The sequence below is a fragment of the Diadema antillarum genome, unplaced genomic scaffold (genome assembly GCF_040938485.1).
Source record: "Diadema antillarum isolate AM-2024a unplaced genomic scaffold, OU_Dant_1.0 scf00000024, whole genome shotgun sequence".
Taxonomy (NCBI): Eukaryota; Metazoa; Echinodermata; class Echinoidea; order Diadematoida; family Diadematidae; genus Diadema; species Diadema antillarum.
In genome coordinates, this window is record NW_027270913.1 from 2,550,617 (window position 1) to 2,577,775 (window position 27,159).

The window sequence follows — 27,159 nt, forward strand, 5'->3', positions numbered from 1 at the left end:
AATTGAGATTTAATAGTCCTCACACACCTCTCCCCCCCCCCCCCCCCCCCACACACACACACACACACTTGGCAGAGTGGTGGCCTGGTGGGGTCTTCAATCAAATGTCTATGTGAATCTTCAGGTCTACTTTGATTTACTGGGCTAACATTATGTCATAGCATTGAAACTTTTCACTACCATACAAGTAACGCGGAACCAGATGGGAGCAGCCCCCCCCCCCCCCCCCCCCCCATTTTGGGCTCTTGAAAAAAAAACAAAACAAAACAAAACAAAATCCATGACTTTGTGAGGGTTCCGTCTGGAGATTTTGCCCAAGCGAGGCGTAAACTATTGCCCCCCCCCCCACACACACACACAATTCACTCAATAAAAAACAACAACAACAACAACAAAATCATTCCGCGGCCCCAGTCTGCGCTAGGTAATCACTGAATTACACCAATCACAATCGTACAAATAATCACCATTTACTACACGTAGAGGGAATTCAACTTGGCCAATTGTGTGACTTTTGCCGATAGATGGCGCTCTTCCTTGATCATTGCTCTTGCTTATACGTTTCTGAATTGGATGTATCCAAGAGGCAGAAGAAAACGCGTTATGTATGCAATGGAAAGGGGCGGGGTGCGATAAATTGGGATTTACATAGATTTCACTTGATTTATTCAAACTTTTGCAAGGCAAAGGTATGCTGGCAACACGTTCTAATTTGAGAAATATGTAATGATAGATAAATATCTGTAAAACCTGTATGATGCAAAAAGGATGTACCATGTACAGTATAAGTTTCTGACGAACCCGCTGCGTAGCCGCAGTCGGCCACAAAAATAATGCAACTTTTAAAACGCCGCCTCGATTCCGTGGAAGTTAATATTTTGAATTATTTTAATATTATTTTCATGGAATACCTGGACCGTGTTGTGTTTTGTTCTGGTTTGTTTTTGAAAGACATCGACAGACAAACACAAAAGGCCCAAGCCTATAAAGATTTAAGTATAAGCTCTCCCTGAGATACAACTTCATTTGACGTAATTTAACGATTTGAAAGTATTGCGGGATGAAAAGAAAGATACAAAGAGAAGGATGAGAGAGAGGGAGAGAGAGAAAGAGACAGAGAATAGAACATGAAGCGAGTATAGTCAAAGCAATTAAGTGACACATCTTGAATTGACAGAAATAAATCTTTTTATCATCAACCATTCGTGTTTACAATCTCGAGAAATGTCACTAATCGCATAAATACATTACCATAGCATCATCAAAAACATATTCTGCGTAGCTATAGTTACGTACTTCTCATGATTAATATAATTTACTACAGATGATTTTCCACGCAGATCTCGACGCATATTAATTTCATAAACTTATATGATTTTAACTTTGTCCGTAACTTGAGACGCCTTTAACTGTGGTTATTAGCATTCATTTCCGAACCATTTACAAAATCAACAATTTAATTAGGATTCGTAGATAGATGAAATGCAATGAATTCATTCTGAACCGACTGTGTGCTTTGAGTGTCAATTTGCACAGAAACCGCATGGCGTTGTACACTCCGCAAAAGAAAGAACCGAAACCCCATTGATATATCTGATGGCAGAATAGATCATCGTGCGTCATGTTCATGGGTAGAACATTATTTCACACAGATATCAGTATTTCAATCGATTTAACCACTCATGAGAGGAGCGGAAACTTATTCATAAATAATAAGTGTGTTATATTTTAATCAGAAGTTATTGTAAAGGCTAAGTGACGCAATTGTACTTTCGATAGCCCCTTAAGTAGACAGAATGGTAAGACAGTGGAATTGCGTGCTATACTTTACTCATACATAAGAAATATGTGAAAGATATAGTGACTGAAAATACTGCAAAGGAAATACCAGGATAAAAGAATAATACTATTGACTGGAAAACCCCAGAAATACATCACATATCTTAGGTTTCACTTGCATTCAAGCTGTTACTAACCGCTGTAATGATCACTCTCGTTTATATTCGCTTTATTTATAGAGAATACTCAGTGAGATGTTCCGGACCTATAAGTTGCATAATATGGTCAGTGCAAACTCAGGCTTATCAAACTTTGTAGGTATATTCGTGATCAGACATTTACGTAATAGACACGACAGACAGATATGCAATAATGAGAGCTTTCAGAAACAACAACTATTACACACATTCACACACAAACACATATATACAGGCACACACACACACACACACACACACATACACACACACACAACCGTTAATAAGTAGGCCGTAATACTATGTAATATATATATATATATATATATATATATATATATATATATATATATATATATAATATATATAACGGGACCCTCCGAACGATAACTATAAAAATAGAGAATCAATCCAAATACAATTCAGGGTATACAAAACTATAACTTATTACAAACATCTTACAGAAACTCCCATCCGATTTGCTACAGTGGTCAAAGAGAAATGAAGATCTTTGCAGAGCATGTCAGGAATGCCTTTCCTCCAAGTTCTGTCCATTGTGTTCACACATTATATGCAGTTCCAAGAGCATCAAAGTGCCTAACTTGGAAGAAACATACCGATGACATACTTTACAACAATCCACATTTCTCTGTGACCACATAACCAAATTTAATGGGGTTTTCTGAGAGGTAAGATGTTATATTTTTAGACTCTGAAATAGCATTCAGATAGTTTAAATAAATTGAAAGTTATCAATGCGGAAATCCGGTTGTATATATTATGAAGAGTTTGTTCGCAAAAACCGATAAGTCCATATTTGCCAATTGGAGATATTTGCCATTACAGGTTCAGAAAAATCAAAAGAATAATAAGAAATTTTTTGCTTCTTTTGACCATAACTTCAAAAATTTACCTTATATGTAGTGACCAATATATCATTCAAAAGGTATTATTTTGTACTGTATGACAGAGACGGTACTTCAAAATCTTCAAATATGGACTTATCGGTTTTTGCGAACAAGCTCTTCATATCTTTTTTTTTTTTTGGGGGGGGGGGGCATACTGCATATGCACTGCAACATCTCCAATATTGAAAGATAACTGCATCTATATCGGTATGTCTTACTTTCTTTCTGGTGATAGTTTGTCCACACTCGAGAACATGTGTGTGTAAGCCTCCTATAGACGAAATTAGACATTTCATAAAATCTCCGTTCACCCTTCTCAGATTGTTATTGCATTTCTTTCTTTTTTTCGGTGTGGGGAGGAGGGGTAGGGAAATATGGGTTTAGGATCTTAGATGGGGAAAGTTATTGTAAAGTTGTAAGGAAAAACAATTATTTTTGCTTTACTGGGAAGCTTGACGGGAAGGGAAAGGGAGGGAAGAAAAAGAGTTTTAATTTGTCCTGGATTCTCAGCGTATTTTTTTTTCATCATGCCCCAACCATTTCTAATAGACGAGATGTTTCCTTCAGACAGTCTTGTACAATCTGTCTAAGCTATTTCACTGTGATCATGCGTGATGTCTAGCTCTTTGCACGCCTACTTGATGAAACTTTTTTTTTTTTAAATTGAGAAATAAATCATTGATTAAAAAAAAAAAGATCCTTGTCAGGAGTGACTTTGATATAACAAGCTGCTGAAGGTAAAACAAACAGAAGAATGAAAGTATCACCGTCCTTCGACGAAGACCAGTTAAGGAGAGTTCAGTGTTCAATATATCAACTGAAGTTTCATAAGATGATTTGGGGAATCAGGCGGACTTGTAGTGGCCAATATGCAAATCATTGATTATGACGTGTTGATGTCATCTCAAGCTCCCTTTGCACACGGGTACACACTACACAAACATTCATTCATATCAATTTGTTGATGATTTAACAACTTAGGTTCAAATACTGTCCTTAATAAAAGAAATCTTGAGATTATCAGCTATTGCTTAATCCTAACAACGTCGGGACAGATTGAAATTATTTAAATTATTCCCAAAATCTTACCACTGAAGAAAAATATACAGAAATCCAAACATGTTTTAGTTTAAGCAAATCAATATTGAGCACGTCCTCATAATAATAATAAGCATCGTGTGATTTTGACTGATATCACTGCAGTGATTCAGCCTTGTGTAAATTTAATTTACGGAGACTAACAATGCCCTGCTAGGTTGAAGTTCTGGAACTTTTAATCGTGGAAATTTACTCGGAAGTCATAAATAGGTTAGACCCATCCAGAAAATCGGTACATACTACATTGTACTTGAAAATTTAAAATCTTGCTTACCATGTACACAGAACAAGGAAACATTGAAATCATAAATACAATTATGATCATAATGAAAACAAAGCTATACGCTTCAAGCTAGAGGTTTAATATTCCATCTAAACATCCTATGGGCCCCTACTGTGGTGGTTGTTGTTTTATTCTCACAGCTGAGTCAACTTCTGCGAAAAGTTTTACAAGAGGTCACGAGCTTATGTTTACATTGGCTTCCATTGCACGCTCACTGCGGTACCAAGACTTCATTGGCATAAGAAATCTGGTTCGACAAAGACTTCGTAAAGTGCATGGCGGGCGAGGGCTCAAATCGATTTGCGTCTTTTCAAATATGACACAATTGCAGCATTGAAGCTTTACTTTTTCGTTGGATCGAGAACAAGGAAGGGATAAACGCTTGAATAGCCCGCAATCGGTCAATGGCAACCATCTAATTTACATATCATGGATATTCATCAAAGCCAACTTCTTTGAAAGGGGATTGGCTGATGACGTCATGTGACAAAAATTTGCATGCATAATAGAGTGTACATCTAGCAACAATACGGCGGACGCCATGTTCAAAAAGAGACAACAGGTGAAACTGGCTGACGTATGGAATATGACACTTTCTACGTGACACCGTCGGAATTTCGAGGATTTAAGATACGTGTAATGTCAATATTCGATCGTGATGACCTTCTGGCGGATATGTAGTTGAGTTTGTAGTCTGAAAACATGAACGCTATCCATTATTCTGGGCGGCCCATTCATCGCGGCGGCCAGCAGATATCCGCGACTGGGCAAAATTTCGATCCCACCGTGGCGGCTCTCGTGTCTTCGATGAGGCAGGATCTGGTGGTTCCCGAGTCATCTTCGACTCCCATCCCAAATGGCTACCCGTCTTATTCCCCTGGTTCATCTCAGATGGATATTTACACCCCGATCACTCCACCGCCCGAATTCCGTGGTGGAATATCCCCAGTACCGAGTGGCGGCTACCTGGGGCCGGCGAATTCGTACGACTACCGGCAGGAGAGCGTGAAAGTTGACCATCCACGCCAGCGAAATGGGCGGACAAGTCCGTTGGTGTACGGGCGCGGTTTCATGATCAGCGGCACGCCGTCGCCTCGGTCCCCGAGAGAGGCCGGGCAGCAATCCGCTCACTACTATGCTCTTCAGCAACAATCGCCCCATAAACACGTACACGAGAATAACCAGGTAGTCCTTCACTCAGTTGACTAGAATACAAATTCTGCCATCTTAACCATACTGTGTGATGTCAAAAATATACCTTATTAATTAGGGAATGTACCATTGACAAAAACAAAATAAAATAACTGGTTTACCACAATAATAGGGAAATTGAAGATACCCGAGATCACAACTAGTATTCAATAAAAACCTCTGCATGAATGACCTTTCCTACTAATCATACTTGGTCATGTAACACAATGTAATGATTTGATAATGGTCATTGCCATTTATTAATATAAAATTTAAAACTTTGATATAGAGTTTAAATGGTAGGGTTTGCTAGACTGATGAGCGTGTCATGACTCTGGATTTAAGTTTTCTCTTGCACTTGTTTAGTCATAAATACTGCAGTCGTTGAAATGTAGTTTTACTCAACCTTTTTTTTTTCTTCATGCCTCATTTCCCGAGTTAAACAGAAACCAAGGATGAGTGTTTCTGTTGAGCTTGGTGTTGCGATCTCTATTTTTGTGCAATAAAAGAAGGATCTTGTATTTGTCCAACATAATTCAGCTAAGCACATGATATTATTAAATTTTCTTCTTTTTTTTATAACCGTCCTTAAAGCAGAGGCTATACTAAATGATACTCAACTCACTAAAATTGAGCCGTCCAACATAAAGCTCTCTGCATTCTACTTTACCTCAGTGATGTGATCTTACACAAGTTAGTGTAATTGACCATGCTGCTGTGACTGACAAAAGCTTTTTTGATAAAAGATTTACGTATTTTGCATCTATAAAGTGAAACAGCTTGCACAGGAAATTATCATTACAGTGCACTCCATTAAAACGTAGGCCTACATAGTTAAAATGAAATTCTTGTTACAACAAAATCAAAATCCATGCCCCCAAGTTATCATCTCTATACATGTCTTTATAAATACACTCTGCTGTTTGTTTATGACAAAATTTCATGAACGAAAGAAAACCACCAGTCGCGAGGACTTTCTTATAATGGGAGTACACTGTATCACTCAGTGATGCTATCATCCTAAAATTAAACATTAAAGAAAAAAAAAAAGTGTCTCTGCAGGGGGTACTTAAATGCATCATGTCTGTTTACATGACAGGTTAGCAAAATCTGTACATAAGTCTAGATCAAAGTTCAATTAGAACCAGGATACTTGTTCATCATTCGCCAGTCACTGCATTCCCCAAATCTATTATTACGTGTACCTCCGCCAAGGTACAAATTAGGAGGTTATGTTTTCGTTACCGTTGGTTTGTTCGTGTTCATTAGTTAGTTAGTTTGTCCGTGTGCAAAATAATTCAAAAAGTAGGGAACGGATTGGATTGAAACTTGCAGGAAAGGTTGAGAATGACACAAGTAACAAACAATTAACTTTTGGTAATGATCCGAGGATTTTGGGGGAATTTATGAAGGATTTTTGATGTTTTGGCAGTTAGGGTCAATGAACTTGGGAGTTCAGGCTGCACGTATTTGAGGTTTGCCTGCGCGCACTAAAGTGCGTGCTCTAGTTTCTGCTGGGGTGAGGCGCGCCGTGCAGCTGAAGGCTTATGACGTAACAAAGGCTTCTATATTTGGAAATCTGGCGACTTTGAGCACCGATGTTGTGTGTACGTATGATATCTATGGAAGAACAAGATCAGTGTAGTGGTGGAAATAATCTTCATGCTTGGCGGAGGTCTGCGCTCTCGGAGTGCTTTTCTAGTTACCTCTGCCATGAGAGGAGGTTTATATGTTTTCAGTACCATTTATTTGTTTGCTGGGTGCAAAATAACTCACAAAGTTGTGAACAGATTTAGATGAAGCTTGCAGGAAGGGTTGATAATGACACAAGGAAAAGATGATTCAATTTTTCGTAGTGATCCAGAATTTTTTATGGATTTTATTTTTATGAACGATTATCAATATTTTGGCAGGTAGATAGGGTCAATGAACTTGGGAGGTCAACTTCTGCACATTTTTTAGGTTTTCATACACGTACTAAAGTGCGTGCTCTAGAGGTTTTCATACGCACACCAAAGTGCGTGCTCTAGTTTCTGCTAGGGCAAGGCATGCTGTGCAGCTGAGGGTTTATGACGTAACAAAGGCTTCTATATTGGGAAATCGGGCGATTTTCAGCATGCATACGTGTGGGTGGAAATCACTGATCTCTATGGAAGAACAAGATCATTGGTGGAAATTAGCTGCTTGGCGGAGGTCTGTGCTCTCAGAGTGCTTTTCTAGGTACTATTTGCAACCTAAAGTACACCTCTTTTGTATTGGAATGGTTAAGAAATGGCACAGATGGCATACAAAGTTGGCCACATTGTGAAGTTGGTCAATATTCCATATCATGCAGCAATTATATTATATTGGATGGCTATGAATGGGATACCAGGGAATATTGCACGAGTTAGGGTCTATATTGCATGAATCGAAGATGAGTGCAATATTGACCCTAACGAGTGCAATATTCCCTGGTATTCCATGAATTAATGCCATCCAATATAATTATTATCATCTACAATCAAGTAGAGCAAGCATAAACTGCACAAAAATACCGGGCTTCTCGTCTTTGAAGTTGACTTGGCGGTCACATCTCAGCGCTGAAGAAGGGGAAGCCCCTAATACTGCATATGACCACAAGCAACTATAGCAAGATGTTTGCGCACTTGTGAATTAAAGTGACGCACACTAGTAGCAAGCGTTTGCGCACTCAGCAAGCGCTCGCGCGACAGACGAGACGGAATATGGTGTGATCTTGAACAGCCAGTAACAACGGTAGCCTAGATGGGGAATTAATACGTTGACCTATGCGTTTCGTTCAATATGCTCTGATATTGAACGTTAAAAATTGCGCGGATAACAATACGCGTTTTTAATGCGCAGTTAAAACGTCCTAGATAGATGATAATTGATTTGCCAGAGTCATTTGTAAAATAAACCAAAAATGAGTCAAGCACATGAAGTAAAATGCATCTTGCTTCCATGTTACTCACATCTTCTTTAATTTGTTTGAATTTTCTGCAAGTGAAAAAGACAAAAAGTATTCATGCCATGCCACAATGGCCTTTGCCGGGAATTCTTTTGTTTATATCTCTACTTCTCACGTGTCTCACGATAAGCGCCACAAAGAGCAATCTATGATCATCAAACCCAAATTGTTTGATGAGCACCCCTATCAGAATCTGTCTTAGGTACACACACTCACCTGTTGATTGATGTGCAAAGTCCAAATAATCGAATCGATGAGACAGTCATTCGAAAGATATGAGAAATTTTGTGGGACGTTGGAATCCAGACTTGGTTCCAAAGTCAACTGCACAGAATGAGTTCACAAGTGAAGAGACAATAGGAATTATCGAATGCTTATTCTGCTGGCGGTGATCTGTGCTGGCATTGGGTGTCAAGTAATCTGACCTAGAGGGCTGGAGCGATATGTAGTGTCTATCGTTGGTGCTTGGACCTTCAGAATTGTTTCAGTTTGCAAGGAATAACTTTGCCGTATCTTAGGGTTCTGGTTCTGCTGTTCGACAGGATTATTCTTCTGTGTATTATAAATCTGAAAAGATGTTCGTTCTTGTGATCAAAACAATGTCTTGTTCCTGCGATGGAGGGTGTTCTTGATATTGGAAACATCGACTTGGATGTATGGGACTCTGACGAAGAGTCTGCCGTAAGTAGCAGGATTAGCATGATTTAGGAAGGGCAGGAATGTAGTGTAATGTAATGTTGCATGTATGTAGCATTTATAATTCTCCATAAAATTCAATTAGGGTGATTGTTCGATTGCTTCAGAGTCAATGATCATGTTTGATGCTTTGTAATTGAAATTCAGTGGTTTTATATTATGGACCTGGTTTCACTCGTAAATCTTGGCAAAGTTAATTCATACCTCCAAAGTACATACTTCTCAATCTTGTAATCACAGCACATGTGCCATAAGCCAAGCTGGTGACATAGTAGAGAAGGTATGTATGGTCTTGTTCAGCTCATTTTCATTGAAAAAGTTTTCAAAGAATGGAGCTGAAGAACACATTAGATTTTTGCCCTCACTTCTGCTAACCAGTTGCTTTGATCCTGAGGATTTCATTGAAAGATATCAAACAACTTCCTTGAAAAAAAAAATGAATAATTTCCTTTCACAAACTGGGAAATATACTGACAGAGCATTAAACCAAGTGTCATTTTTGCTTGGATCAGTCACACACTTGTTTGTAGTTCAAATTAATAGAAACTAATTGTAGCTATGCTGTGCGTTACTGCATGAAGTATGCGTACAATTATGGGATGCACATTGTAGGCTATATAGAGACTTCAAAGTATTAGATGCTGATTACTTGTTCACCTTGAAGTAGGGTAGATACAGTATAACGAAAGATATAGTTGTTAAGTGCCAATTCAGGGATCTCTTGCCCAACAGTGTTACAACATGTATTTGCCCTGCAATTGTAGGTGAACAGGTCACAGGATTTGTAGTTACCTGCCTTGCAAACAACTATAAAGCATAATGACTCATCTATTAGATGCATAGAAAATAGGTCAGTTTGCTAACATTTTCCATATTATAGGCATACAATTGTGTGTGTGTGTGTGGGGGGGGGGGGGGGGGAGTTTCTGGCAACCAGAGTTTTCCTGTACATTTAGTAGGCAAGACTTCATGCAGAAAAATATATTCCATCGTCAGTTATGACCAGTAAAAAATGAAAAAAGAAATGGAATATCATGCACAGGGCAAATAGAAGGAGAGCTCCCATGCAACATCTTGAAGTAGCCTATTTATGCTTGATTGATCAAAACCTTTAAAAAAATTAGTACTTTCTTGGTTTTAGAATTTGCTAAAACTTACTCTGTCCTGGTCCTGTTATTTTTCTGCATCTATTCACAAAAACTAATTTTCAGATTGGACTTCCCCTATAAGCTTCCATACTAAAGCAATGTCTGTGATGTCGGTGCAGCAAAACAATGATTCTGAGTGCCAAGATTGATTAAATACTGTAGAAGCAGGTGAAGTAAATACTCAGTAACTTTATTACTCTGTTTTGGAGGGAGAGGGAGTTCTGTACATAGATATTCCCAGTAATACTAATCAAATCAGCCTACTGCTCCACGTCTTATGGTACAAGTACACAACATGTACACAATTTCCTATTTAGCTTTGCCTTCACCTAAAGAGGAAATCCAATCCAAATATAATTTAGTCTGATAAAAAAGAGTAAAATTTCACGAGTTCAACAGTAAAAATTTGACTGAAATCGGATGAAAAATAAGGAAGTTATGAAATTTTGAAGTTTTGATAATTTCTCTGACACAGTTCTTGTACAGTGGGTATATGAATATGCACATGGGTGAGCTAGCCATGTCATACCCTCATAATTTTGCGTTGATCATGTACAAAAAATTCATGAAATTAAATGTTTCTGTCATTGAAGTCTGAAACATGAAGTTATTCATGGTCGAATAACTTCAGAATAGTGATCAGTTACATATAATGAGGATTTGAGCCTCGGGCATACTGTAATTGTGTTTGAATGAAAAACAGGAAATTTCAAAATTGTATGTGCAAACTATCAATATGGTAAGTTGTGAGGGAATGACATGCTCACTTTGCCCTTTGCATATTCATATTGACTGTTCAAGAACTGTTCCCCCCCCCAAAAAAAAAGCGAAACTTCAAAATGTCATAACTTTCTTATCTTTCTTCCGATTTTGATCAAATTTATACCGTTGAACTCGTAATATTTTACTCTTTCTTATCAGACTATTAATATTTGGACTGGATTTTCCCTTTAAACATTCTGGGAAGAGGAAAAGTGAACACATGCTAGACTGTCCTAGAAGATAAGAGCACAAACGGAATACATGCAGATCATGAATCATTACATTTGTCTAAATTGCACATGGATTGGCTCATACACTTCCTTGGAGAATGCAATTGTAGCTTTATATGGACCATTAACAAAGAGATACTATCTATAGTTTCACTTTTGTGTCATTGCTACTTCACATGATCATTTAAAAACAAGAATAAGTAGAGACGTCAGCACTCACATTGATTATGATTATTGCTTTTTAGTACATTAACTTCCATTTTCTATGTATACGCGGTACATAGTATGCAGAAACTGAAGGACCAGCTTAGTTTTCATGCGAACAAAGAAAGTGAAATTAAAATCTGAGATCCTTTCTTCATTATTTATGAAGTACAGAGACTCAGCAACATATGATCAATATCTTTAAATATAATTTGGACTTCATACGTAATGGAAGGTCCATTGAGTTGAAAACCTTTCAAGATCATGCTCATTATATTACAAACCTACAAACTAGGCTCAGATTACAACTGATTGACAAATCGCCCTACATTGGCGTAAATAACCTCTGATTCAATCAGTGTTTTACTGAAATAGCCATGATAAAAATCATGGGCATACATTCTTGGGCTGGATTCAAACTAACGACCTCCTGATCACCACACAGGCATCTCATAATCCACTAGACCACCAAGCTCTCATCGGACAGCCAGTACTGGTTCTAATCTTTGAAGCATGCAGCGGGTACTGCATATTTATTCAAATTAATGACATTCATGCATTGAGATGTTTTTATTGCAACTGATTGACTTGTGGAAAGCAATTTCTTTGTCTTTTAATGACATGCTTCTTATGACTGCACAAGAAAGGAAACATCTTTTCTTTCTTTTTTTTTCTTTGCTTTGCTTGAGCAAAGCTACAAATTCTTGGATTTGTAGCATTAGACATGAGAATCTGTAAGTCAGTGCAGAGATAAATGTGGATGCCATTACAATGTCTTGTGTGGAAACTGACAAAAATTATTTAGTCTAAAGGGTTATAATGAGTGTCAAAGTGCTTATGTTTGGTTTGATTTTGAGCTATTGACCATGTCTATAAGCTTCCAAGAATAAGACAAACAAAGTAGTGAAGCATTTTAATCAATCCAGCTTCAAGGAAGGCAATTACTAATTTTGGTCCCTACTGATGCAGTCAATGCAACATGTTATGATATGTGGTATAACAGTAAACATGGGCATGTAACCGAGTTTCCTCTTGGACTTACGTCCTGTGGAATGGTGTTTACTGAAACTTTCTTATGCTAAAATGATTTCACATTTAAAAAGCTGACAGAAATTATGACCTTATCATGGTAGAGTACCTAAATCACAAAATGGAAACTACATTGTACCTGTATAAATGGTGAGCTCATTTCTTCTTTCAAATTCTTCATTCCCAGGGAGAGCCAGTGCTCAACAACAATCATGGTTATTCGAGACCACATGATCAAAGTGACTACCTACACGGCAAGCATGCAGGGAGCGTGCGAGCCCCACAGAATGGCTACGTTGGCTCGGCGGGTTTCAGTCACGGCAGCCACCATCCTGTGACGACGTATCATGAGGAAATCCAATTTAGCACGAGCGGAACCCCAGATGGCGGTGCGGTGACACCGGCCCAGCTCTGCCATGCCGCTGTTACACAGAATGGGGTGGGTGCGCCCTCGCCGCGCGACGGGGGTGCTATCCAACCCAAGCCCCCCTCTTCCATGAAACCGCGCGGCTCAAGGACACGGCGCAGCCTGAGGCGGGCGGCAGACATGTTGCTGAACCGAAGCAGGCAGAGTCTCTCCGACACGGAGGGCAAGGGTTCACGAAACCCAACCCCGAAACCAACCCCACCCCAACCCTCCCCACAGACTGCATACCCTTCCGAGGATGTGCCAACCTCCAGCGAGGAAAGGGCGCCCTCTGTGCGTGAAAGGCTGCAGAAGAACCGAGCCCGCATGGGCGAGCTCCTCCGCTCACCAAGCCTCTCCAGGTGGAAAAAAGGAAGCAAGGAGAACTCGGGAGAGAACTCGGGTTCGCGAAAGTCCCCCTTTCAGAATGGAAGCAGTCAGCCGGCAAGACGCCAGTACAGGAGTGCAGAGAATTTGCATACGCCGTCCTACACCTCGTACGAATCCCCCGATGCTCTACTCGATAGTCGGACAGACCACAGCTATGCAGACAGCTCGGATGGGATGTCCTCCAGGTCCATTGACTCCACTCCGGCGGACTACCATCAGGGGAGGAGGTACTCCAGTGACCACACCCATCAGAGGACCAGGAGCAGAGACAGGGGAAACCACAGAGGTGAGTTTTGTAGGTCTGGCTCCAGGAATGATGGTAGGCATACTTGCAGGACCACCCTGCCCTAAAACCCCCTTCGATAATCTCTCTCACCCCTTATTCTACAATTCATCTAACACCAGGACTCTGTTTCAGGACTAGCTGTTTAAAACAGCTGTCCCTCTCACTATGGTTCTCCAAGTAACTGAAAGTTTTCCATTATACATGTACGGGTACATTTGGTAGGGAGATCTTTTAAATGCACAAATTGATACTCATGTTTAGTAGTTTTTTGATGACCTACTTTTACTCCATTTGTTTATATCTATAGATCTATCTATCTACTTAACTGTATTTCGTTTTTTTTAGTGATATTCACAAAGTTATCACATGTTGATCAAGGTATACAGTGCAAGCATACTATTAAAGGGGTCTACACTGGTGTACACTGTATTCTGTAAAAAGAGACAATACATGGATACATGGATGCTTTGTGACTTTGAAAGTTGCCAGACATTTTTTTTTCTTCATGATTCCAATTAGTGCACTGGATAAGGGGAATGATGGGGGACTGCTATTAAATTGTGTGTGTGTGTGTGTGTGTGTGTGTGTGTGTGTGTGTGAGCGTGTGTGTGTGTTCGTGTATTTGTTCGTTGATTTCCTGTAAAACTATGAATTTCCGACGAAACCAATTAGCCAAAAAATGAATGTGGATTGAGTGAAAGCAGCAATATCAGTAGAATATTATATATCAGTGAAAGTTTGAGCAAAATTGGACAATCAGTTCAAAAGATTTATGACTTTTTAAAGTTTTGGTGGCATCATTGCTGGACATGGAGACAACTACATAATTGTACAATTCATGAGATCATTATGGACAACAATATAAAGAAAATTCGACCATCTTAAATTTTCTAGCATAATGAAAGAGAAGTCTCCTTACGTCTTTCAGAAAGCAGTTGAAATGATATGACCCCTAACATATGTCAGTCAACAGGTTGATGGAATGTGTGCTTTTCATGAAAAATAAGACTTTGTGCAATTCTCCTTATATTTTCTTTGTATTGTTGTCAAAAAATATCATGAACTGCAGTAGTCTTCTTATCCAGCAAAGATGGCACTGAAACTTTAAGAATTCATAGGTTATGAATCGGTAGTCTGATTTTCCTTACACTTTCACTGATGTGTTCTGTTGCTGCTTTTACTCAATCCACATCGCTTTGGGCTTTGTTTTTTTTATCAAAACAGAACTTTCAATATGTCTTTTTATGAATACCTTCCCACTTGCTTTTTTATACAGAGTAGCAACTCATCCAGGAATTCAGTTATCGCAAAAATGTTTAAAAGTAGGAGGAGCAGTACTGTAGATGTACATTAGGCATAAATCTCTGAGGTGTATTTTGAGACACAGTGTACTGTTAATCATGACTCATCAGAAATGAGTGAGTAAAGGAAGAAAGCGCAATCCCTTGCACTACCCGACCCTTTAGGAATTTTAGCACTAGCCTGTTATATGCTTCCGCTACTGTTGCAAAGTCATGATGCTTTACATTGTGTTATATAGCCAGATAGATTCCACTATTGGAGATTATCGTCATTATCAAATTTACAAATCCTCTTTCTCTCTGGCAGTTGTTTGAAACGATCACTTTTGCAATATTTGGTCGCTCAGGACAAGCGATACCTTTACAGAATGAAGCAAGACAAGCCAGGAAGTCATTCTCACTTTCAATGCCCTTTACAAGGAGGTAAAATTGACTGACCCCATCGGTCAATAAAAGTATGTCATGAAAGTGGAGAGAGAGAGCCAGTTTTGGGCCAAAATCATCTTTAAAGTGCCATGTGCTAGTTGCCTTTATTACATTTGTAGACCATGATTAGACAAAATAAAATCACAGGCAGTGAAATTCAAAAACTGTAATGAAATCAGATGAGCAGAAAGGGAGAAGTATCAATAGAATATAAAGAAAAAAAAAACCTTGGAAAGTTGTGGAATATCAAACTTTTGCATGTTTTTGCTACGGTGTGATGTTGGTTGCAACCATATGTGTGTATGATAGTGCAAATAATTCCCAGAGGCAATGATATCGTCAAGTCATATTAATATTCTGTTAGTTCATGCCTGAAACTTCCTTGAAAGTCAGAAACTTTTGTTTAAAGGTAATCTTCTGAATAGCTTACATGCAACTCATTTTCAAGAAGTCATCATCACCACTAGGGTTTTGCAAGACGGCTCAACTCTGGTGCAAAGGATGATTCAGTTTTACTTTCTGATTTCATGCCGACAATAGGATATTTTGGTCATGATTATCATGTAAGGTTAGTGGTATACTTGTATGACTACATGTATGACATCATTACCTCATTTTCATCGATATGTGATTACTACAATAATATAATATACTGTAATATCATATTTATATTTAATATCACTGTTTCATATCATGGCATCTGCCTTGCAGTCAATTCATTCTTGTTCAATTGCCATTAAAGTCTCGCTGAGCAATGCTGCATGGTATCTAAAACTATAGCTAAGACCTGGCGAAGCGGTCCAACCCACATACCCACACCTCAAAACAGGTGAATGGTGCCAACCCCTCGTAGCTCACCCAAGGTGACTAGTTCCTTAGTCAGCGAATGATATCAACAAAATGGTGCCGACCCCTCATGGTTCACCTAAGGTGACTAGCAATCATTATTAAACGGTATCAACCAGGCACATTGTGCCAAATGAAGGAAAAGATGACAATCTCATGGAAACATGCAAAATATTAGAATTCCATAACTTTCTTATTTTCTGGAGTAGGTCTAATGTTAATGCAATCTATACCATGTTGTTTGTTTGATCTTACTTTGTTGATTGAAGCTACAGTGTATTTCACCATGCTCTCTTAAGTGCACCTAAAAAAAATGATACCGTTTAGATAACTCTTATAGATGACAGAGTCCTGAATAAAGTGATATACTGTTTGCCATCTAACAGATAGATCTACATAAAATCGTCCCAGATTTTGCTGGAACTTATGTGATCCAGTAGTCAATGTGATAGAAGGTCTTTTTTTTTCTGGACACAGCTTTCACAGAATTACTTGAGAGAGTAGTGCTGATTCCTTCAGATGAATCTCCTTCTTTCCCATTTGCAAAACTGTACGTCAGTTTCTATATTTAGCCGACGCAAAACAATTCCCATCTAATTGCCCTCAATTTAAGAAGTTCCCGTTTGTCCCAGTCTCTTCATAAAAAGATTTCCTGCGATCGACTACGTACTTGACTCTAAGAGAGAGAGAGAGAGAGAGAGAGTGTGTGTGTGTGTGTAATGTCTCACATATAGTGATACTGTGGTTGGCAAGTAATTATGTCATCCTATCTAGGCAAGAATATGCACCTCAGAGTGATGTATGGGTGTTGCCGTGGCAACTCATTCATGTGATCAGGCATCCAATTACACCGAGGAGTTTTGCAGTTTGATAAACTAATTGTCGAGATACATGTGCCTGGCAAGCATCTTGTTGCTATATGGCTTCACATGTGCTTCTAAGCCAAATTTGTATCCCCCTACATAATGATTGTGGATTTCTGAAGCAGTAAGTCACTATTTTATCATTTAATGCTGAAAATGCCTTGTGAAAGAAGGAATGTGAATGTGTGCATCTACAAACAAGTGTACATGCAGCATCCAATTCATAAACAGAAAGAAGATATTGTTTATTGAAATACTGTGAACTTGAAATTTCAGGGCAGCTTCTGTTGTGCTGTGAATCACTATGTGAAGCATACATGTAAAGCCACAGGTACATCCAGGCATCTCATGCAGTACACACTCTCATACAATAGCAATGTTTACCTTCAGGGAAAATAATGGATGTTTTTTAAAGTGTTCAAGAATATGAACAATTACACTGTATGTGAGCTTTATCATTTGAATATGATTTGATATGGTATTATGAATTATCATAGAAATATTCTATATGAAGTGTTAATTCTGATGTTATAAATTCAAGAACTTTGGATGCATTAGTTGTGCTTGTATTGATAATCAATCAGTTTGCAATTATTGTGTAAAAAAAAAATCACAAGATCCCTTTATGGGTTCAGAAAACTCTGACCCAAACCAAGTTGTAAAGTTTTCATTTTTGCCTTTCACTGGTTTTAAAACAAGTCAACATCAAACAAAATATGATGGTTGCAGTCTCAAAAAGAGAACGCTTTAAACCAACTTTTCTGTAGGTATTAAACCATGAAGTACTGTAAAACAAGGAATGTTCGCGTGCATTTTAATTTCGCGAATTTCGCATCACCAAGATTCGCGAAATTAAAATGCGCGCGAAAGTTCTTGTTTATACTGTATGCATTGAATGCCAGTGGCTGTTCGCGAAAATTTCATGCCGCAAAAAAGGCCGTCGGCTCCAATTCGCGAAAAATTCATGCCGCGAATATGTCATATTTTACAGTATGCAATATGAATGACAAAGTGACTTTTAATGCTCAGACGGTGATCCTTAACCTCAAGTATAGAACTTTATCTTCAAGGGTCAGCTCTTGGTTAAAGGACAAGTTCACCTTCATAAACATAAGGATTGAGAAATTGCAACAATATTAGTAGAACACATCAGTGAAAGTTTGAGGAAAATTGGACAATCGATGCAAAAGTTATGAATTTTTTTAATTTTTGTGTTGGAACCGCTGGATGAGGAGACTACGACAGCTTGTGAGTCATATGCGTACAACAGTATAAAGAAAATGTAAAAGAAACTTCAACATATTTTCACTTTTTTCGCATAATAAAAGAGCACTTGACTTGTCTCTTTCTAAAGGCAGGGGGAATAATATTACCCATAACATGTGTCGGTAAGGAGTCAGGGTAATGTGTACTTTTTTCAAAAGATGGAATTTTGTGAAATTCTCTTTATATTTTCCTTATATTGTTGTACGCATGTGACATCTAAGTTATTCATACACAGCAGTAGTCTTCTCATCCAGCGGGTACTGCACAAAAACTTCAAAAATTCATAACTTTTGAACGGATTGCCTGATTTTCCTCAAACTTTCAATGATGTGTTCTACTAATATTGCTACATTCTCTCAATCCTTATGTTTATGAAGGTGAACTTGTCCTTTAAGCACCATGTAGACACACTTTTTGATAGCTAACTTGAAGTTAACTCAAAGATAACTATCCGTGAGATATCTCAGGGTTATAGCTCTCTGTCAATCAGCCGGGGGGAATCCCACTCGTAGAACTTTAAGCATCATGTGGACATAAACATGAATATTACTTGCAAATTATTCCACATACTTTTAATCTCACACAGCTACATTTTAAGAAAATTTGCTTGTAGGCTTTCCAGACAATTAGGAGACACCTTCAGGATTTCTGTTTTCAAGTTAAATCACTGAGATAATGAAGTGCAAACAGTTTTGCTAAGAACAGTCTTGTCTTGTCATCAAACTACGCTGATGCTTTCAACAAAGTATGATGCAGCGCAGTATTGCTCATTGAATTTGTTGTCTGTGGAGCAACTCTGAACAGTTATTGATGGAGTAATCTTGAATGGAAAATTTGAGAGAGTTCATAGAGCTAGGAAAACTGGAGTACATTTTGTAGGAAGGAGATCTTGCTCCATTTTGAATCATTCAGTGAGATTTGAAAGGTTCTAGTGATTCTTTTAATATGATCATGCTCGAGTGTACCCTATCTATGTCATACTTTTGTTAAAAATGAATTTCTTACACTCTCCACTGTCCACAATTCCTCATCCCCATTGATGCCCAAGAGGGGGGCAAGGGGTTGGATTGCAAGGGTCATTAGTGCAGACTTCGAGGATTTCCTGCCCAATCATACAGCGTAGATTGTCGGCGATTAGCGGTTAGGTTGCGAAGCTGAAACACACTCACTGCTCACTGTTGTCGAGGGAGTTAGTCAACTTCCAAACACTTGCTGCTTAATCCCGTTGTTGCGACATTACTTGTTGCCTGCACTGGGCTTCCTATAATCTTCGGCGTTTTCCGCTGTACAGTACCCATTTCAGGCATTGCTATCTCATACTTAAAGCACAATGTATCATACGTTGACATGTTAAAACGCAGTTATTGAAATGACGTTCCAAATGGGATACATTGATTGTCAGTGCTGTTCCTGACTTGAGCTACTATTTGCCACATGTTGAGTCTACCATTTGGGGTATGAGGATATCAGAAGGGCAAGTTTGGATATAATCATTTTGTACAAATCTGCGCCCTTGACACCACCATGGCAGTGTTTATCAACCACATGGCAGTCCGGCTGGAATACAGGAGGTTCGGTACGTGAGATTATGTGTGTTTTTCTGTCCCACATGAAGCAATCTCTACAGGGATAGAGTAGTATATGATAGTATTTAAGGTTAATATACAAATCAATATTCAAATCTGCTTTGGTTTTTAGCAAATGACTTGTTCTCTCTTTTTTTTTTCTCTCTCTCTCTCTCTCTCATTTGGGCCACTGCGTTTCCCATCCATTTGATGTTTAAAGTTACAATGTACATGTGACTCAAAATGATACTGGAGTAGCAACTTGCCATTCAAATCATTAGGATTGCTTCTAGTGTGCATTTCTGTTCAAGAACAATTGACACTTGCTTATTAATCAATGAATTAATGCAATAACTTTTTTTCCCCATCTTTGGTATTATAACAAGTAATCAACTTTACTTTTTTGAATCCAGTTTACATGTGTCAGTTGTAATTGCTATGGGTGTGATATCAACTCACTTCTGGCACAAAAGTTTTCCAAACAACTTTCGGGGGGGGGGGGGATTTGTGCAGTTCATGCAAAACTGTCAAAAGTTACAGTTTGTTTTGTGTAAAGATGGTACTAATGCATTAGAAGTACTCATTTGGCACACAGAAATTGTAAATTCTGCTGTTACCATCAAGAAATCTGTGACCAAATCTTTATGTTGTGTTCACTGTTCAGATGCCATATTGTACCATGTAGTTCATTACCAGTACATCGCTTTTGACTGCAAGACTAATTGAGTATAACAGTGAATTTAGTCATAGACATAAATTGCAGATTTTTACATACACTACACTGTATTCTTTAAAGCATCAAGCATTCCTTTTCAGTGGTACTAATTTATGTATTTTGCCCAATACTTTAACAAAGATACTAACAGCATGTAGGACCACATAGCTCATATTTTTCATGATAAAAAACTTTGTCAGAGTCTTTGATGCCATAGGGCCTCAAGGTGATGAATATCACATTAATCATCACATTCATTCCTAATCCTACAAGGTCTCACTATGTTTCCTGTATGCACATGACCTCACAACCTTTCACCTGCATTTAATGCACAGATAACCAATATGCATACATGCTATTCGATACTTTTAATTAGTACTCGTTCTCTCAGATATCATGCACCCACTCACCTGCATCGTAGAAGACCTTGTAAATTATTGATCCCCTTCGAGGGATGAATGGAGGACAGTTACGGGGTTTAGGCTCTTTTCTTCATCTTGGGTTGTGCAAATTGTGTCTCGCACTCTTGCGTTACATGTGCTCAGTGTGGGGGGACCCCTACTTGAGCTACAATTGTACGTACAGTAGTAACTGATATAAAAAAAAATGTGTGAGTGTGCATTCAGTGATTGATTTTTGTGTGAGCTTGTGAAGCTGTTGTCAGTGAGGGGGCATTCGTGTAATGCAATCATCCCAATAAACATTATTGTGCGTGTGCGGGAAGCTGGACAGAAACAGTGGTTCCTCATACCTTACCACATTATTGGCAACTTACAATTTGCACCATTTCTTTCAACACCTCCACTTGATTGCTCTGTGTCACCATCTGAAAACGCTGTATAAAGTGCATATTATTTGTATTCAAGTGGGTAGCCTTTGTACCATAGGCAGACATCGAGTAGATTGCTGCAGTTTGTAATAACTTTGCTGAACTTTGTGTTATGACTTATCGTGGATAGTGGATCTGTGATAGGTCACACTATGCATGTTCTTGCTTCCAGATATCAGACTAATTATTTATTTGCCCAGCAGAACCAGAAAGAACCGATATTTCATATAATGTCCATGCCTGCAATTTACCTGCCAAGTGACAAATTGTCAGCAGATATTATTCCCCTTATTCCACTATTCAAAATGGTTTATGAGCAGGAGTGCCATATGAATGTACAATATAAGCAAAATAGGAAGAGTACCCATGGTAGCCTTAAGAGCTGTATCATTGTTTCACTGACACATATGTAGTAGATATGACAATTGCCTTAAAATTGTAGTTCCTTTTCTTCTGGTTTTGCCCAAGTTCTTCTGGTTTGTTAAAAGTAGATACGTGATTTGACTGCTTGCTTCAGTCTTGTTATGGAGATTAGAAAAGGGTACCGGTACCTTGATGTTCTACAATCTGGACTTTAATGGACTGTTTCTGCAGTGTGTCAAAGTTCATAGATGTTTCTTTTCCTGGACAGCCTTTAGTAATGAACCAATTTATTAGCCTGCTTGGGGGCCCTCCAATAGTCTCTAGGCAGCAATTTACTTTAAAGCATAAAATCTATTAGTTGTAGCTACATGTACTGTAGGTAAGGGCAAGTCCCCGATAAGCTTTGTGTTCGTTAAGGCAATCCTTGTCAACAAAGCATGCATAGAATTTGAATATACACCATGTACAAGCAGAAGTGGCCTCTTTGAATGATTACTGCACTGGGCTATATCATGAGCAAATATTTGATTTAAATGTCTCAATTATACACATTTAACAATGTTAAAAATTGGATGCATAAACTTAATACTGGTATCCATTTTTATCAACTTGAAATAATTGAGATGGATACAATGTACAATGTACTTTGAAGAACAATTTTAAGAAGATTGATCATTTTGATTTTGGTTAATTCCCTTTGACTGAGTTTGAATACCTCATGGAGAGTAACGCTTGTTTGAGCCACGATGCTTGTTACCATGACAACACCAAACACTTCTCGAGAGCACACTCGTGCATGTAGAGTATGTAAATAAACATGGAGCATGTGACTAATAGAACTATATCTTTGTTTGCCTACCTGCGCAATGTGATGTATGACTTCCAGGTATGTTGGACGTTGATCCTAAAGTTAACCAGATGTTTGTTTGTTTGTTTGTTTTATTTTATGAAAGAGCTTCATGTAGAATGTGACACAATTTTGCCACAGGCCAAGGTACAAAGTACACCTGTATGTTGCAAGACTGTCATACGAATTGGGATGACTGTTAAAGGTCAAGTCCACCTTCATATACAATAAGGATTAAGAGAATGCAACAATATTAGTAGAACACATCAGTGAAAGTTTGAGGAAAATCAGACAATCCGTTCAAAAGTTCTGCTTTTTTTAAGTATCTGCGCGGTCACTTCTGGGTGAGAAGACTACTACAGTGTATGATGTCACATGCATACAACGATATAAATCATAAGGAAAATAAAAAGAGAATTTCACAAAACTTTATTTTTTTTATAAAGTGCACATTTCTTTGACTTGTTACTGACGTATGTTAAGGGTAATATTATTTCCCCTGCCTTTTGAAAGAGAGAAGTCGAGTGTTTTTTTGTTATGCGAGAAAAATGGAAATATGTTGAATTTTCTTTATTCTTTCTTTATATTGTTGTACACATAATGCGACATCACAAGCTATAGTAGTCTTTTCATCCAGCCATGACTGAGCAGAAACTTCAAATATTCATAATTTTTGAACGGATTGTCCAAATTTCCTCAAACTCTCACTGATGTGTTCTACTATTATTGCTGCATTCACTCAACCCACATGTCTGTGAAGGTGAACTTGTCCTTTAACCCGTTGAGGATGAGTCCTGAGTACACTCGGGCAGGTGTCTATGGGAAATGCGTGTTGTGGCAAAATCAGTCTGTCCTCAGCGGGTTAATGAAATTGCATGCCTTGACTTGCATTTTTTTTTTCATGTAACAATTAAACAGTATGAGCATCAGTAACATACCATTTTAAGTTTACAACACAACAACAACAATGCCAGCCATTTACCTAGGGCCAAAGTACAAAGTATGATGCTACTTTAGATGTAAAACACACACATTGGAATGCTGCTTTAGGATTGCATTGTAATCTGTGATAATATCGTGTGCTCTGACTTGCATTTTCTCATAAAACTGTTAAACAAGAGCATTAACATGTCATCAAGATGACAATATTACTAGCTCACTGATGCACTCTGATGTGTTTGAGTGGGACTACTAAGATTATTAATAGATGTTTTCCATGTTTTGTTTTGTTTTTATTTGACAACAGAAAAATCACCCCATAATATTGTAGGACTTATAATTTAGTGAGGCTCTGAATTGAGTAGCTTCTACTTCTGAATGATTGACATTGAGCATAGTCAAAGGACTGGAACAGAAAACTGTCTTTTTATATAAACCACTGAACACATTTTACAACAGATGTGAAACCCACTGAAATTTGTCTATTTAGTCAGTCTATAAACTGAATACCAAAGCTTTGATTATTCCATTTCACACAAAATGAAAATGGCAACAGCTTTGACAAATTAACTCTGAGAATGTCCACAAAATTGCCATTAACAGAAAAAAAAAATGCTGAACTCTACATTATTTTGTAAGTGACCATTAGACTTAGAGTTTGTCTGATATTGTGGCCGTGTATGGTGATACTATAATGCTGAACTATGGGAGTAGTCATCAGAGGTAGATCATGCAGGTTTTATTGAGAACATTTTCAATAGTGTGCCTGACCTAGTTATGGCGTCAAAGGTCAGATTATATAGTTGTACAGGAATACCTGTGTTCCTACTTCAAATTGGACTTTGCATACATCTAGATGCATCTTCTTTGACCAGTAACCAAGGAGTTTTCTGGAATTTACAACCCAAAAATAATTGAACACAATATAATCCTTTTCTCACAGTGATACTCCTTGCTGATATTCACACTAAATACAGGGGCTGACTGGAAAATGGCTGAGAGGTTTTTGGTTACGATGATATGCAGTAAATTTCTCTTCACAGTCACTGATCTTACTGCATCATTAGTCCAGGAATGCGTGAACCAATAGGGAATTTTCACTCCTAATCTCCTGTCCCTTTTCTGTTCCTGGAGTATTTAAATGGCTAATCCCATTCTTTCATCCCCTAACTCTCCTCTGCTGTTGGGCAACAGTCCAAAGAAGAAGATGAAGAAAAAGGAAAACGGGCTGTACGATGAAAGGCCCAAACTCCACTCAAGTCTGACGAAGACCCTTGGCTGGACGTTTGGAATAACTAACTGTCCCCCACTATAAAAGAATGCATGGAATTTATGGCCACAAACTATTTACCAATGTGGGCGAAGATAAGATTATCTCACCAGCGAAAATATCTCACACATGGGGCAGTAGTTTGCCTCCACTAATTAATAGAGTTGGTATAGGGAACCTACGTGAGAGAGAGGGGGGAGTGTGTTCTGCGAGACGTAGAACGCCAAGTGCAGAGATTATCCGTGATCAATTGTGCAGTGAAACTTGTCCAGCGTCTTCAATTGATTGAAGTTTATGGTCATTAATGGCTGCATGCTGATAGCGCTGCAAGGAGGATACGGGCATGATGAGATGTGGCTCACTATATAAGAAGGAGCTTTTACCTGAAGCAGGCTTAATTCCACATCTTGTGAAGCAACCAGGAACTTTGAAGCCATATCATGTCTTGAGTGATACACCTCATTAGTGATCTGCAGGGATATCATCATCATTATCATCGTCATCATCTCTTTGTAGTGGTCAGTCATCTGCTCAGATGATGGTGATCTCACTCTCCAGTGGTCATTCAAGTCTCCATTCGGATTCTTTCTCTAGTGGTCAGTCGCTGACCTACTTTGTGCAAAGTGACCACCTCACACCTGTACCATTTCCCTTGTATTAAAGATAAAAGAGGATTTATGGATTTTTGTTTCTCCATTTAGATGCTAATATCAATTTCTGGACCTGGCATCTTTTATATGTGACCCATAAAGAGCAAGTCTTCAGAGATCTGGAACTCTCAGGGTGCTGTATAATTTGACGTGCAAACTCACACTTCATATTGATCGAGCTTTTTAGCATCATTGTAGGAAGAACTTGGGCAGCGCGCATAGGGATCACAGGACTTGCAATCATTCATTTTGGTCTGGGTGAATGTCAGTTTGTGTTGGATACTATCAATTTGAGCGCGAATGTCAATTTATGGAGCAAACAGTGGATCTGTCACAGGTTGTGATGGCGCCAAACCTCGGACGCGGCAATACACAGTGCTGAAGCTTGCTTCATCAAATGTGCTCACATTTTTTTCCCCCACCACATCTGTGGCTGTCATCATCTCATGGTTGTATTGGAATAGTGTCATGGAGTCGATTTTTACAACCGCTACCAATTTGGCAATCTGGATAGGCGATTACCGACGCGCATTGGGTGATTGGCTTTGTTTGCTTCCAGTGTCGGCTGCTCCGGAGTGATTGGAAAGCAGCGTGCCTTCTGTTTTCGGGGCCACAGATGTGCAGTTTGGAAGCATTTGGTCAGACAGGACAGAGTTCTCCACAAGGGGTAAAGATGCACCTTTCTTTGTGAGCAGGAACACCACACCTTGTTTTTTTTTTCTCTCTCTCTCTTTTCTATTACTTATTTGCTTCCTTGATACTGACTTGTGCAGACATCATTTTTGAGATGATTTCTAGATGGCCATATCATGCTCCAAGTCAACTTATTCTTGGTTATCCATGACAGAAGTTTGAAACTCGCACTTGCCATCAGAAGATTGGAGCCAACAGTATAATGTGTACTACATCTGTTGCAGAAAGAGTTGTATTCTGTGGTACATTTTGAAGCATCTTCAGTTTGATCAGAGAAGTCTCCATATCTTCAGGAGTCTAATGTATGTGTTCGTCCTGTGCATGTTGTCGAAGAGAAAGAAGATATCGGCATTTGCCAACTTTGGAACTAATCTGGAATATTCTCATGTTACCCCTACATGGAGTCGAACTGACCGAGATGGATATTTTAATGGAGAGAATTTCATTTGTCATGTGGATTTGATTACAAGTGGAATGAACAATGATATTTTTGTCATGTGAGCAGTGATATGACCTTTCACCTCTGATACTCTTAAAAAGGAAAATGATGTAATGTACAATTATACATTGTTTTCCAATGAAATCACCATCAGCTTGAATCTGGCTGTAGATTGTTGTCACTTTGGCATACAGCTTGAATTTTGTGATTTTACTCATCTGTGGAGCTTTCCTCCTTAATTTGTTTCATTTTGTCCTGATTTTAGCTGGATCGGATTCCTGTCGTCCTTGTTTGAATGCATCATGCCATGCATCTGGGCATATTTTTGAAACAGCAGTTGAATGGCTGGTCAATCAAGCTAGTGACTTATGCAGAAATCAGTTCCCAGAGAATCCTTGAGAACTGGATGAAGGTGTATCAGTCTTCTGAACCATTTGATATCATCTCAGAGATATTTGAATAATCTGCAGCATCTCAAAGACAGAATAAAATCAACTCATCTCTTTCATTTTTGTGTTTGGAAGTGATGAAGCACTAAGGAGGCTGACTAATTGAGCAAGGAAGTGACA

At 38.5% G+C, this 27,159-nt stretch overlaps 1 protein-coding gene across 1 annotated transcript in view; it reads left to right on the top strand.

Annotated features, from left to right (window-relative positions):
- Positions 1–4,967: 4,967 nt before the first annotated feature.
- The window catches only part of LOC139733088 (uncharacterized), a 92,101-nt gene continuing 69,909 nt past the window's right edge, over positions 4,968–27,159 (top strand). The window contains exons 1-4 of the mRNA XM_071643934.1: positions 4,968–5,432; positions 6,628–6,657; positions 10,481–10,489; positions 12,690–13,578. Coding sequence (XP_071500035.1) covers positions 4,968–5,432; positions 6,628–6,657; positions 10,481–10,489; positions 12,690–13,578 — 1,393 coding nt within the window. The remainder of the gene's footprint in view (positions 5,433–6,627; positions 6,658–10,480; positions 10,490–12,689; positions 13,579–27,159) is intronic.